This window comes from Colobus angolensis, unplaced genomic scaffold (assembly GCF_000951035.1).
Source record: "Colobus angolensis palliatus isolate OR3802 unplaced genomic scaffold, Cang.pa_1.0 Scaffold15, whole genome shotgun sequence".
NCBI lineage: Eukaryota > Metazoa > Chordata > Mammalia > Primates > Cercopithecidae > Colobus > Colobus angolensis.
In genome coordinates this window covers 12,356,697-12,369,342 of record NW_012114599.1, presented here as the reverse complement: position 1 = coordinate 12,369,342, position 12,646 = coordinate 12,356,697, and the positions used below count along the sequence as shown (strand labels likewise).

Genomic DNA, 12,646 nt, shown 5'->3' with positions numbered 1-12,646 from the left:
CAAAAAAAAAAAAAAAAAAAGAAATATACACTTTCACTTAATTTGGATCTCTTCTATATTCAAGGTCTTTAACAGAAATAGTGAAGTCTTTCCACAGTTCCTGCAAATCCATTTTTAACATTTAAATCTTTCTGTTTAACCAGCTAAAACTCTAGGCAACAAAATATCTCAATGGAACCTGAAAGTGCAGAGTTACTTAAATGTCTGAGAAATGTTTTATGAGAGAAATATATTGTCAGTATATGGACTAAGGTGATTGATTCTTTTTTTTGTAATCTATTTCTATAGATAATTTTGGAGATAAAATTATTTATTTAATCTGCCAGGATTAAGGGTTTTCACTTACAATCAGACCATTAGTATATGTTATGCAGGGAAGTAAGGCTTCAAGTTTTTAGTACCACATCTGTAGAGGTCACTCACTGCTTGGTTGCAGCTACAATATAACTACTCATTGTAAGTGATAAAAGGATATTCAGATGTTTGTAGCCAATTGTTCTGTAAAAACTTAGTGGAGGCCGGGCATCCTGACCAGCACGGTGAAACCCCGTCTCTACTAAAAATACAAAAAATTAGCTGGGTGTGGCGGCGTTTGCCTGTAGTCCCAGCTACTCAGGAGGCTGAGGCAGGAGAATCACTTGAACCCGGGAGGCGGAGGTTGCAGTGAGCTGAGATCGTACCACTGCACTCCAGCCTGGGCGACACAGTGAGACTCCATCTAAAAAAAGAAAAAAAAAAACTTAGTGGAGATCATCTCAACTCAAAAGGGGACAAAAAATGAAATTTTAAAAATAAAACACACTTTAAATCAATGATATGGGCCCAAGTGGTGACTAGAAGTGTAAAATCTCATTTACATCAAACTGTACTTTTAAACATTTGAAGCATTTTCATACTCATTCATACTCATTCACAACAATCCTCTCAGGTAGATATTGTAACTCCCATTTTAGAGATTAAGAACAGGCTTTGAGGTTTTAAGCAATTTGTGCAAAATTGCACAGGTGATTATTTTCAGATTAAGTTATAGAGTGTGGTTTCCACAAAACCTCATGGCCAAAAATCATGTACAGACACATGAGAAATGGTAAAGTTACTAAAAGGATTAGAAAAGCACCCAAGGGAAAAATGGAAGTCAACTGTAATAAAATTAGATAGCTACATAATATATACTACTATGTTCATTAAAATGTATAATATAGCCCAAGTGTGAGCAAAGACTAGATACCTTATTCAAGGAAAAATATGTATTCCAGAAAAGTTCTCTAGATACCTTATGTAAGGAAAAATATGTATTCCAGAAAAGCTCTCTGTAAAGCAAATAATTGTTAAGTGAAGTTCATTTCACTGATTTCCATTTAAAAATAAAGGGCATATTGGCCAAGCGTGGTGGCTCACGCCTGTAATCCCAGCACTTTAGGAGGCTATGGGGGGTGGATCACTTGAGGTCAGGAGTTCGAGAGTAGCCTGTCCAATGTGATGAAACCCTGTCTCTACTAAAAATACAAAAAATTAGCCAGGCGTGGTGGTGCACAACTGTAATCCCAGCTACTCGGGAGGCTGAGGCAGGAGAATCGCTTGAACCCAGGAGGTGGAGGTTGCAGTGAGAGGAGATCACACCATTGCACTCCAGCCTGAGTTACAGAGTGAGACTCCATTTCAAAAAAAAAGAGAGAGAGAGAGAAATTGAAATCTGGATAAATATTGGCATCATTTCTAAAGGTGATGTTAAACACTCTCCTTAGTAAAAGGTTATGCAAAGACCTGGACAGGGGAAGTCTATGGGGCTTTTCCTTATTTCCTACCTAGGACAAAGCTTCTTACTGCCCCTGTTGGCCCATCTTGGCTGAGCCTTCATCAGGTTTGCTTTGGCCCAAATGACCCTCTCTGGTCTGTTTTTGCCGACCAGATCCAGGACTCGGCACTTACCTCCAAACCACTCTCCTCTGAGTCCCTGAACACCTATCTCCTTTACCATGTATTTTTGTGCTACTTTGGCCTAATCCTTGGAAATGGACTTCCTTCCACCTAGGTTCCAAATTTCAAGTTTCTATTTGTCATCATGCCACTGTCTCAGTCACCTTCCAGAAGCTGTTCCCTAAGTCCCAATCCAGTGGCTTTATGCTTAGTAACTGAGTTCTGTCTGCCTGTTGGGAGTCTTGGTGGTGAACATTTCTGAAAGTTTTACTGAGACTGTGGTTCCCCCTTGAATACAGCCTTCGCTTCCCAGCTGCATTCTGGTGTGTCTAGGAGTGGGGAGGGGCTGTCTTCCATGTCCTTTTTCTGTCCAAGCACTGAAGTCCTGAGGCAGATCCTCCTCCCACTCCTTTCTTGCCTTCCCTGGGCAGGGAGTAGAACATCCTATCTCACACCCAAGTCCCAGTTAGTTGTCTTGGGAAGGTAAGTAATAACAGCTAGGGTGACCTGTTATCCCCTTCACACACATCAGTGGCTTATTCTCTTAGCTAATGCTTGATTTCTTCCCGTCCCTTACACACACACGAATCATAACTGAGATAGGGAAATCAAAAATCACTGGGCGCGGTGGCTCATGCCCATAATCTCAGCACTTTGAGAGGCCAAAGTAGGAGGATCACTTGAGCCCAGGAGTTCATTACCAGCCTGGCAATGAAATGAAACCCTGTCTCTACAAAAAAAAATTAAAAAAAATTAGCCAAGTATACTGGCATGTGCCTGTAGTCCCAACTACTCAGTAGGGTGAAGCAGGAGGATCGCTTGAGCCCAGGAGGTCAAGGCTGCAGTGAGCCATGATCATACCACTGCACTACAGCCTGGGCAATGAAATGAGACTCCATCTCAAAAAAAAAAAATCATGCCTTACTAGGAAAAGACTGGTGATTCCTACTACCATCCTGCACAGGTCCATGTCTTCAGAGATGAGGCTTTTCTGTTCATTTCCTGAGGTTTCTCAGCTTACTTTTCCCCTACTTAAAATAAAAAGAACAAAAACAGGCTGGCTATACAGTATAGTTGTTAAAAGCTCAAACTAGAAAATGGGTTCAAATCTTGGCTCTATCATTTATTAGTCCCTTGACATTGGGCAAGTCCCTAGCAGTTCTATCTTTTGTGAAATGGTAATAAGGTTCTTTTGCAAAAAATGAGATGATACCTGAACAGTGCTGAGGATATGGTAGGCACACAGTAAATTGTGATAATTATTAGTATTGCACTTTCTAAACTGAAAACTAAAGAATCCCCAAACTGGAAGAAATCTTTCTATGATAATTTGCTGTAAAGTTAAAGGCTGTTTGTACTAACCTGATATTTATCTGAATCCCCACATTCAAGAACTGGGAACTCTGGATATTCATACTTTTTTTTAGAAACAGCAAATATTAATTCATGGACAATGTGGAGAATCCAGTTTGAACCTATCAGAAAAATCAGAGAATAAAAACTCATTACGGAGTCTTGATGTAACAAAAGCACGTTATTTTAGCAGATACATGATAAAAATTAAAATCTACAACCATTCCCTGATGTGTATATTTAGTTCTTCTGTGTTTGAAGTAACTTGGGCTATGGAAAGAAATGGTTTGATGGAAAACGGCATTTACCTATAATTAGTATAAAATTCAACTTATTTCTCAGATGTCTCCTTTAACAAGGGACAATGTTTCATTTCGAATCTACAATATGTTTCTTATAGAACAATGTTATGTTATAGAAAGTTTATTATAAGTTATTTATATTATTTTACATTAAATTAATACGTATTTTCTACAGGAATCTATAATTTTGATTTTATGAAAACACAGCATCAGTTAAGAAAAAACATATTAAATGAGGTTAGCTTTAATAAATAACAGTAAAAAGAATCAAAAGGAAATGGTAGAAAGCAGGATAATTTAGATTCCTCAAGTTTTATTTTCCATTGATGAAGGATCTTTGTAAAAAGTGATTGGAGAAACTGACGGAGCAGTATTTGATCCTGAAAAATAATTTGTAACATGGAAATCATCATGTAAAGTATAGAAATGGCTGTGCTTTTGTCCAGCCAGAAATCAAGACAAAATCACTGCTACTGTCACTGCTCCTTGCCAACTGAACTTTCCCACATTCATGCAACTCCCTTCCAGGCCCGTCAACCATCCCCTTCCGCTCTCCATCCTCCATAATGGCCTTTCCGCACAGAGCTCTTCCTTCAGACACTGGGGTTTTTTAATCTAGCAATTCTATGTTCTGATTGTATAACCTACGTACTTAACCACGGTGGCCCTCCTCCTCACTGACGCTCAGTCAGATTCCTGCAATGAGGAACCGCCTTCGTCCCACCTTTGTCTCACACCCTCCCCAACCTACTCACTATGAGAAGTGTGCTTGTAGGAAACGACTTGTTATTTACCGCACTTTGGATAAGATGCTAGCACGATGTCATCATGTCTGGCTTCGAATGTGTCCAGCGCTTGGAAAGTTTCTGAGGTGCACATGGTGATGGGGTAAGGAATCCCCTGATAGGTGAAAAATAAGCGAGAAAGTGCAGTTTCTTTAGATTTTTCTAAAGCTTCATCAATGTACTCAATAAATTTGGATTTATCAGCCATGGTAGCTCCCTGCAAATGAACCCGCTCTGTGGCTGTCCAGGGGGAGTGATTGCTTTTAATGGAGTTGGGCAGGGGCTGGAATAAAGGGCTCCTCCCAGGCACATGAAAAAGAAATCATTTAATTCTCATCCACCCTCCCTCAACTTTTGCATATCCTCCTGGCAAAAGCTAAACCACAGGTGCAAACCAGGCTGATGATCAGGGAATATTACCCCAAGGGTTGATTACATAACCATTTGGGCAATCTGCCCAGTGAAAGTAAGAATGGGATATCCTAATAGAAGAAAATATATATTAAATATTTAACAAATAGGTATTGAATCAGGCACGCAATTTTTCTATTAGAAATTCACAGAATGAAATCTCAGTTCTCTCCTGGGTTGATACATTTTTACACATATCCTATGTGGTGTGAAAGGAAGCAATGGGATTGTGAGGTAATTTGGTGGGGTAGAAAAGAGACCAAATTTGGGGGCAGTCTTGGGCACTCTCATTTACTGGCTCAATAGATTTACAAGTCTAAAGACCTGAGTTTGAACCTTGACTCTACCATTTATTTACTAGTTGTGTTACTCTGAGCTAATGATAATATATCTCTAAAAGTTTATGTAAAATTGTTAATAGTGGAAATGTATCTGAGTTATCCCATATGGGTCTGCAGCAACCTCAATTCTTGCCTCCTCAGAAGAAAGAACTGACTGAGGGTATAAGGCAGAAAAAGAGACTGACGCAAGTTTCAGAGCAGGAGTGGAAGTTTACTAAAAGCTTTAGAGCAGGAAAGAAAGGAAAGTTCACTTAGAAGAGACCCAAGTGGGTGAGTTGAAGAGCAAGTGCAATGTTTAACCTTGATGCTAGGCCTTCACAGGCTGGCCCACTTTCGGTATCTCACACCCCTTTCCCATGATTCTTCCCTTAGAGTGGACTGCCCTCCTTACCCTCGGGAAGTGAGCATGTGCAGTGTGTTTAGGAAGCTGTACGCATGCCCATCTGAGGCTTTCTTCCCTTTTCTAGTGTAGCGCCCCCAGAAGGTCAGACTATGTCATTGTGTCTCTTAATGTGCATGCTGGGGAAGTTGCTTCTCCCTGGCACATTTCCTAGGGTAGAGTCTTTCTGTAGCAGTCTTTTTCCTTTGGGTAAGTTGGCTCATACTTCCCATCTCCCAGCAGCTTGGTGTGGCCCTGTGGCTAAAACAGGAAGTTGATGGCTCTCCAATCTTCTTTAGTCCCTTCCCCATACCTGGAAGGCAGATACTGTGTTGGCAAGTCAGATTTGCTAATTCGGAGGAAAGCAGCATTGAGGAAATCTGGCTCACCAGATGACCTTGAGAAACAGAGCCACCCTCCCACGACTCACACTGTATAACAAGCCTCCTTCTGACCTGTATGTGAAAGAGCATAATTGTTCATCTTGTTTGAGCCACTGAATTATTGGAGTCTCAACAATTACAATTATAATTACTCAAAAGTTATAGCAGTTTAGCCTATATCCTATCTGGTACATTTTCTGGGTCAAAATTTATGCTTTGGCCTCTTGATAAGTCAAATATCTATAAACATAGACTATATATTTCTTCTTATTTCTCTCCCATTCTCTTCCCTACATCTTTCTTCTTACCCTTCTTCCATTTTTCTAAGGTAATTTTTTTCACTGTATTTACCTTTCTCTTAACCAATGTTAACCAGTTAAGATGACTTCTAGTTATGCTTAGTTACCTGGCTGTACCATCATTCATGTATCAGTTAAAAGGATAGCTAACATTATTGAGTACTTGCATGTACCATATCCCCTTCCAGATTGCTAAGATTACAGGAATGATTTGATGTAATTTCCTAACAGCTTTATGAAACGGGTGTTGCTTTGCTACCTTCTGCAGTTAGGTTAATTGAGGCCACAGGGGCTAAGTGACTTCTAGAGGACAAGAGGTGAGGGTTGGTGGGAGAAAAAGCAGGTTTTATTCAGAGAGCCAGCAAACAGAGAAGATGGTGAACTAGTGTTCTAAAGTACCACCTTAAATTTTTAAATTGACCATAGGTTTTTTAAGGGGGAAATGCATGGCAGACATGTGGGAGTGGTACAGGATGCAGGGTCTGTATGTCTTGTTTCAATGGCTATCTTGGGTAATTGCCTGTTTGGAGGTCTGGTTGGCATTATCTTGATTTCAGCCCAATGGTAGTGGAGAAAATGTTGCGACTCCCCTTAAGCACGAGGATTCTGCAGTTGGGGCTCTGCATCTGGTTTGTTTTAAGATTAGCTTCTGGAATTTTTTAACCAAGAAAACAATTAGATAAACATGCATTGTCAGAGGAGAATGTCTAGAGAGGGAGGGAATGAAGGGGTAAGAGGTCAGGAAAAGAAAGTGAGCGATTAAAAAATATTTTAAAAGCTGAGGTTCCTGGTTACAGTTGCAGAGTCAGGCTTTGGAGGGGCTAGGATTGGAATGCAGGCAGTACAGCTAAGTTCAGGCAGAAAGACACTTACCATGAGATCTCAGAGGGCACAGGTTTAATTGTTAGTGCCAGTGAATTCTTTGGTGCTTCTTTACCTGCTATGAGAAACAAAGTCATGGGAATTTTTCACTGCAAAAAAAAAAAAAAAAAAAAATCTTATTTTCTGCGGAGAGAGATTTTTATGACCACAAGGGCAATAAATATCCTGGGTTCTAGTGACACAGGATGGCACATCCCTGCCTGGGCCCGGCTTGGCCTGGTGCCTCAGCCTGACTGTGTTACAGCTCATTCAGTCCCCTGCCTACTCAGGCCCATGGCTCCAGGGCTGGCCCAGCCTGGCTGCTGCTTTCCATTGTGTGGGGTGGCTGCAGGCACGAGCAGCAGGTGGAGGGCCACAGTGTTACAGCCTTTTTTGTTCCCACATTTGGAGGATCCCAAGTTCTTGTCCAGCATCGAAGAAGAATGAGGTTATGCTGTAAACTGAAGAGTGAGAAGGGCAAAGAAGAGTTTTATTGAGCAACGGAACAGCTCTCAGCAGAGAGGGGACTCGAAGACGGTGGTCCACTGCCCTAAGGCAGGTAGTCCTCCTTAGCCTGAAGGTGGGTACGAAAAAAGCTGTAATACTGTATCCCCTGTCCTCCACTGGTGTAGGGCAGCCACCCCACATGAAGGAAGGAGTGGCAGGGCCAGGCCAGCCCAGAGCAGCAGGCTGGAGTGGGGCAGTGGGACTAAAAGAGCTGTTTGCATGCTGTAACACCCCCTCTGGGGGTTGGGGTTGCTGACATCCCTGTTTGAGTGTCACCATGTTCCCCTCATCCAGACACCATTGCCCAAGGTGGAAGCAGCTTGTGGCATCACTGGCCCAGCTGCGGGCTGAGTGTGGATCCCGCCGCAAGCACTGGATCTGGGTGGGAGCGCAAGTGAAGTGCAGCTGGGTGGGCTGGGTGCCTCCTGCAGTGGGCCCAGGGCCTGGGCAGGGGAGTTGCCCGTCTTAGAGGTTTCTGGCTGGCTAAGCAGCCAAGAAAAAACCTGCATCACTAAAACATTTTATCTAATAACAGCATTTTGGGACAAACACTATATTCTCTCTCTCTGTGTCTCTCTCTCTGTGTGTGTGTGTATATATATCAATTGTAAGATGCATTCCTATTTCTGAAATGTAAACATATGGAAACAAGTACATCTTGGAATTGAGGAAATTCTCTATGTCAACAGAAAGTGAGAGGCAGGTGGTGGATGTGTGAGAGTAGTTTTTTATCCTTCCTTCCTTCCTTCCTTTTTTGAGATGGAGTCTCATTCTGTCACCCAGGCTGGAGTGCAGTGGTGTGATCTTGGCTCACAGTAACTTCTTCCTCCTGGGTTCGAGCAATTCTCCTGCCTCAGCCTTCCAAATAGTTGGGATTACCGGCGTGCTCCACCTCACCCAGCTAATTTTTGTATTTTTAGTAGAGATGGGGTTTCTCCTTGTTGGCCAGGCTGGTCTCCAACTCCTGACCTCAGGTGATCTGCCCGCCTTGGCCTCCCAAACTGCTGGGATTACAGGTGTGAGCCACTGCACCCAGCCCCAATGGCTTTTTCTTCTTGCTTTGTCATCCTGGTGCTTTTAACATTGATATTCTGGTACTTCAAACCAATGTAGTGGAGCCTTGCTATATGGTCTGAAAGTTTTTGTCCTCCCTAAATTCATATGTTGAAATCCCCAGTGATGGTATTAGGAGGCAGGGCCTTTGGGAAGTGATTAGGTCATGAGGGCTCTGCCCTCATGAATGGTATTAGTGTCCTTTTATTTATTTATTTATTTTGAGATGGAGTCTCACTATGTCATCCAGGCTGCAACTTCTGCCTCCTGAGTTCAAGCAATTCTCCTGCCTCAGCCTCCTGCGTAGCTGGGACTACAGGTGTGTGCCACGAAGCCCAGCTAATTTTTATGGTTTTAGTAGAGATGGGGTTTCACCATGTTGTCTGGACTGGTCTCGAACTCCTGACCTCAGGTGAGCCCACTACCTTGGCCTCCCAAAGTGTTGGGATTACAGGTGTGAGCCACTTGCTTGGCCAAGGATTAGTGTTTTAAAAGAGGCACCAGAGAGGCCCTTGCCCCTTGTACCATGTGAGGACACAGTGAGAAGGCACCATCTCAAAAACCAGAAAGTTGGTCTTTACCAGATGTTGAATCTTGTGGCACCCTGATTTTGGACTTCCCAGTATTTAGAATCATAAGAAACAAATTTCTGTTGATTATAAGCCATCAGTTTATGGCATTTGGTTATAGCAGCCGAAGTGGACAAAGACAGGCCTGGAAGCTCAAGGCATAGTATATTAAATGATTTTTAACAAAGCGTTTCATGGAAGTCATGGTGGATGCTTTTAATAAGAAAATATTTATTGTGGATGAATCTTTAAAGATTGTGGATGTACTTACTCCTTCCCCCTTCTCACTACTGTACTTGACTATTTTTTTTTTTTAAAAGAAGAAGGGCAGGCTGGGCACAGTGGCTCATGCCTGTAATCCCAGCACTTTGGGAGGTCAAGGAGGGAGGACCATGAGGTCAGGAGATCGAGACCATCCTGGCTAACATGGTGAAACCCCATCTCTACTAAAAATACAAAAAATTAGCCAGGCGTGGTGGCATGTGCCTGTAGTCCCAGCTACTCGGGAGGCTGAGGCAGGAGAATCGCTTGAACTCCGGAGGCAGAGGTTGCAGTGAGCCAAGATTGAGCCACTGCACTACAGCCTGGGCAACAGAGCGAGACTCCATCTCCAATAAAAAAAAAAAAAAGAAGAAGAAGAAGGGCAGACACAGTGGCTCACAGCTATGTTTCTAACACTTGGGAGGCCAAGGAGGGAGGATCACTTGAGCCCAGAAGTTGGAGACTAGCCTGGGCAACACAGGGAAACCCTGTCTCTATTTTTTTTTTTTTTTTTAATTAGCCCAGTGTGGTGGTGAATGTCTGTAGTCCCAGTTACTTGGGAGGCTGGGGGCGGGGGTAGGATTACTTGAGCCTGGGAGGTCAAGGCTGTAGTGAGCTATGATTGTGCCACTGCACTCCAGCCTGGTGACAGAGCAAGACCCTGAAGAAGAAGAAACAAGAAGCAGATGATTAGGAAAAGAAGAAAAAGAAAAAAGATTGTGAATGTGTCAGTTGGAGGGGAAAAGGGAACTTCGGTGGTACAGGGGTAGAGTGCTGAAAGTTTTGAGAAAAATAGTTAATGACAGTGAAAAAAATAACAGACAAAATAAAAAGCAACATAATGCAGAAAAGGAGCTTCTGAAAAAAGTTTGAGAGAAAGTCAAATGTATATTGTTAAATAGAACCGAGGTTCAAGCCAGAGGCAGTTTCTATAGAGGAGAGAGATCAAGAGAATGTGAAAAACCCAGACTTTAAGAGGATACTAGAGAGGTTGATATAGTGGAAGAGGTTAGAGTTCTGAATCTGTGTAGATCTGAGTCATCTTGAGTAACAATGACATGCTTTAAATCAATATAGTTTACACATTCACATTTTTCACAATTTATGATGCTTTAGTTACACAGATGAACCACATGGGCTGGACTGTGGGAGGGCGGGTGTTAGATAGGAAAATTGGGGCAATCACAGAACACCTTGCAGAAGCACTTCCTTTACTTGGCATGGACAGAGTTAGCTCCAGCTGTCACCCCTTCTCTAAAATCTTTACAGATTCCTCGGATTAGAAGTAAGGCCCTTATCATTGTGTACTTTTCATCAGTTATTTGTGGTAAATACCCGTAAGTAGACTAGAACTTCGATGAAGGTAGATCTGGGTCTATTTTGGGTGTTTCAGGCTTTGTCTTGCACACAGTACTTCAATATACTTTTATATTCTTTTTCTCTTCTCTGTTTCCTTGTCCCCTTTGCGTCTTCTCTTCAAGTGTTACTTTGCAAAAGAATTTTTTACGGATCTGGCTAAAACGCAGTTTCAGATTTAGTAGTTCATTTCTTTTTCTTTTCTTTTTTTTTGTTTGAGACGGAGTCTCACTCTGTCGTCCAGGCTGGAGTGCAGTGGCGCGATCTCGGCTCATCGCAACCTCCGCCTCCCAAGTTCAAGCGATTCTCCTGCCTCAGCCTCCCGAGTAGCTGAGACTAACAGGCGCATGCCACTGTGCCCGGCTATTTATTTTTATTTTTAGTAGAGACGGGGTTTCACCAAGCTAGTCAGGATGGTCTCGGTCTCCTGCTCTCGTGATCCACCCATCTTCTCCTTCCAAAGTGCTGGGATTGCAGGCGTGAGCCACCGCGCGCTGCCTAGTTCTGCATTTCTAACAAGTTTTTCGGGTGATGCTTATGTTGGTGCTCTTCCGAGACTAATCACACCTTAAGTTCCAGGAGTGTTAGAGGAGTGTTAGAAAAACGACCCAATGCAAATTACCCACCGTCAGTGTCCTAGGTTCAAATGTGAATTCTGTTTTTTACTAAGGGTGCGATTGTGGGCAGTGTAAGCCTCTTGTTTTCTCTGTGAAATGAGATACACTCAGCACCTGTTGCATGTGTTATTGCGAATATTCCGTAAAATAATATACATGGCGGGCAGTCAGGTTCGGGTCGCAGTCAGAGTACAATGAATGGTAATTACGAATGTGGAGGCGGAGCCGACAACGGAAGGGGTGGAGCGTCGCCAAGCCTTGAGCATGCGCAGTCCTCCTTGAACGTACCTCAGGTGAGACTGCTGCTAGTGGCTCCCTATCGGCGGTCGGATATCGGGGTCCCCAGTGCGACGAGAGTGGGGCGGGCTTCTGCGTGGGGCCTCGTCACAGTTCTGGGGGCATGTAGAAGAAGGTGTCACTGCCTCAGGTCACTGGAGGCGAGTGTTTCCGGGTCGCTGGCGACCGTGGCCTGGCGGCCTGGCAGTGCTCTGTGCGTGCCCGCGCGTGTCGCCTGCAGGCCGGGGCCGAGCGTTTCGCGGGCTAGGGGAGCGCCGAGGGCACCGGGGAACCGGGGGAAGCGGGAGCTGGGTGGGGACCGAAGCAGGAGCTGGGGGCGTGGAGGCGGCCAGCCTGAGACAGCTCTCTGCTTCTGCTGAAAAGCTCTCTGCACAGATAGACAGGGAGAGACGTTGCTGCTTGAAACCGCGTTGCCTGCAGACGCTAAGCTGGGAGGCCGCCCCGCACAGGGAAGCAGCCCCGGATAAGGGGCTTCCGACCCAGCATTGCACATTTGGCTTGAGCTGGTATCCCCGAGTCGGCTTCTCAGCCCCGTGTGATGTTAACTACATGACACACAGCCCTGCGCCGAATCTTTCAGAGGCGGCTTCGTGTTAAACTTCACCTAAACTCCTTCCCGGAATGATGCCTGTCCCTGTGCTGAGAAGGCAGGCGCTCCTCTGCCGTGTCTCCCTTGCCGCAGCTAGTAAACGTCACTTTGTTGTGGGTGGACTGGTGTGCCCTGGTGGTCTGTAGCAAAGGAACTTGAAGTTTTATCATCGGCCTCCTGAAGCCGGCAGCCTTGGAGTGCAAAACTATATATATTTTTAGAAAGGTAAATACTTTGTTGTACGGTATTACTTGGAGGCAGCTACGCTCACCACTGTACACCAAGGCAGCTGTACAGTATTATTCGGACTTATTTTCTTTCCTTTTAACCCTGGCCTACACATGGACTTTCTTTTTTTTTTTTTTT

General features: G+C 43.9%; 1 protein-coding gene and 1 long non-coding RNA gene across 2 annotated transcripts in view; one reads left to right on the top strand and one right to left on the bottom strand.

Moving 5' to 3' along the window:
• SULT6B1 (sulfotransferase family, cytosolic, 6B, member 1) overlaps positions 1–4,565 on the bottom strand; it is a 28,386-nt gene extending 23,821 nt beyond the window's left edge. The window contains exons 1-2 of the mRNA XM_011936033.1: positions 4,367–4,565; positions 3,280–3,392 (exon numbers count right to left, since the gene is read on the bottom strand). Of these exons, the coding sequence (XP_011791423.1) occupies positions 3,280–3,392; positions 4,367–4,565 (312 nt within the window). The remainder of the gene's footprint in view (positions 1–3,279; positions 3,393–4,366) is intronic.
• A 7,062-nt stretch (positions 4,566–11,627) lies between these two features.
• LOC105507469 overlaps positions 11,628–12,646 on the top strand; it is a 6,277-nt gene continuing 5,258 nt past the window's right edge. The window contains exon 1 of the long non-coding RNA XR_001001107.1: positions 11,628–11,687. This is a non-coding gene — a long non-coding RNA (uncharacterized LOC105507469). The remainder of the gene's footprint in view (positions 11,688–12,646) is intronic.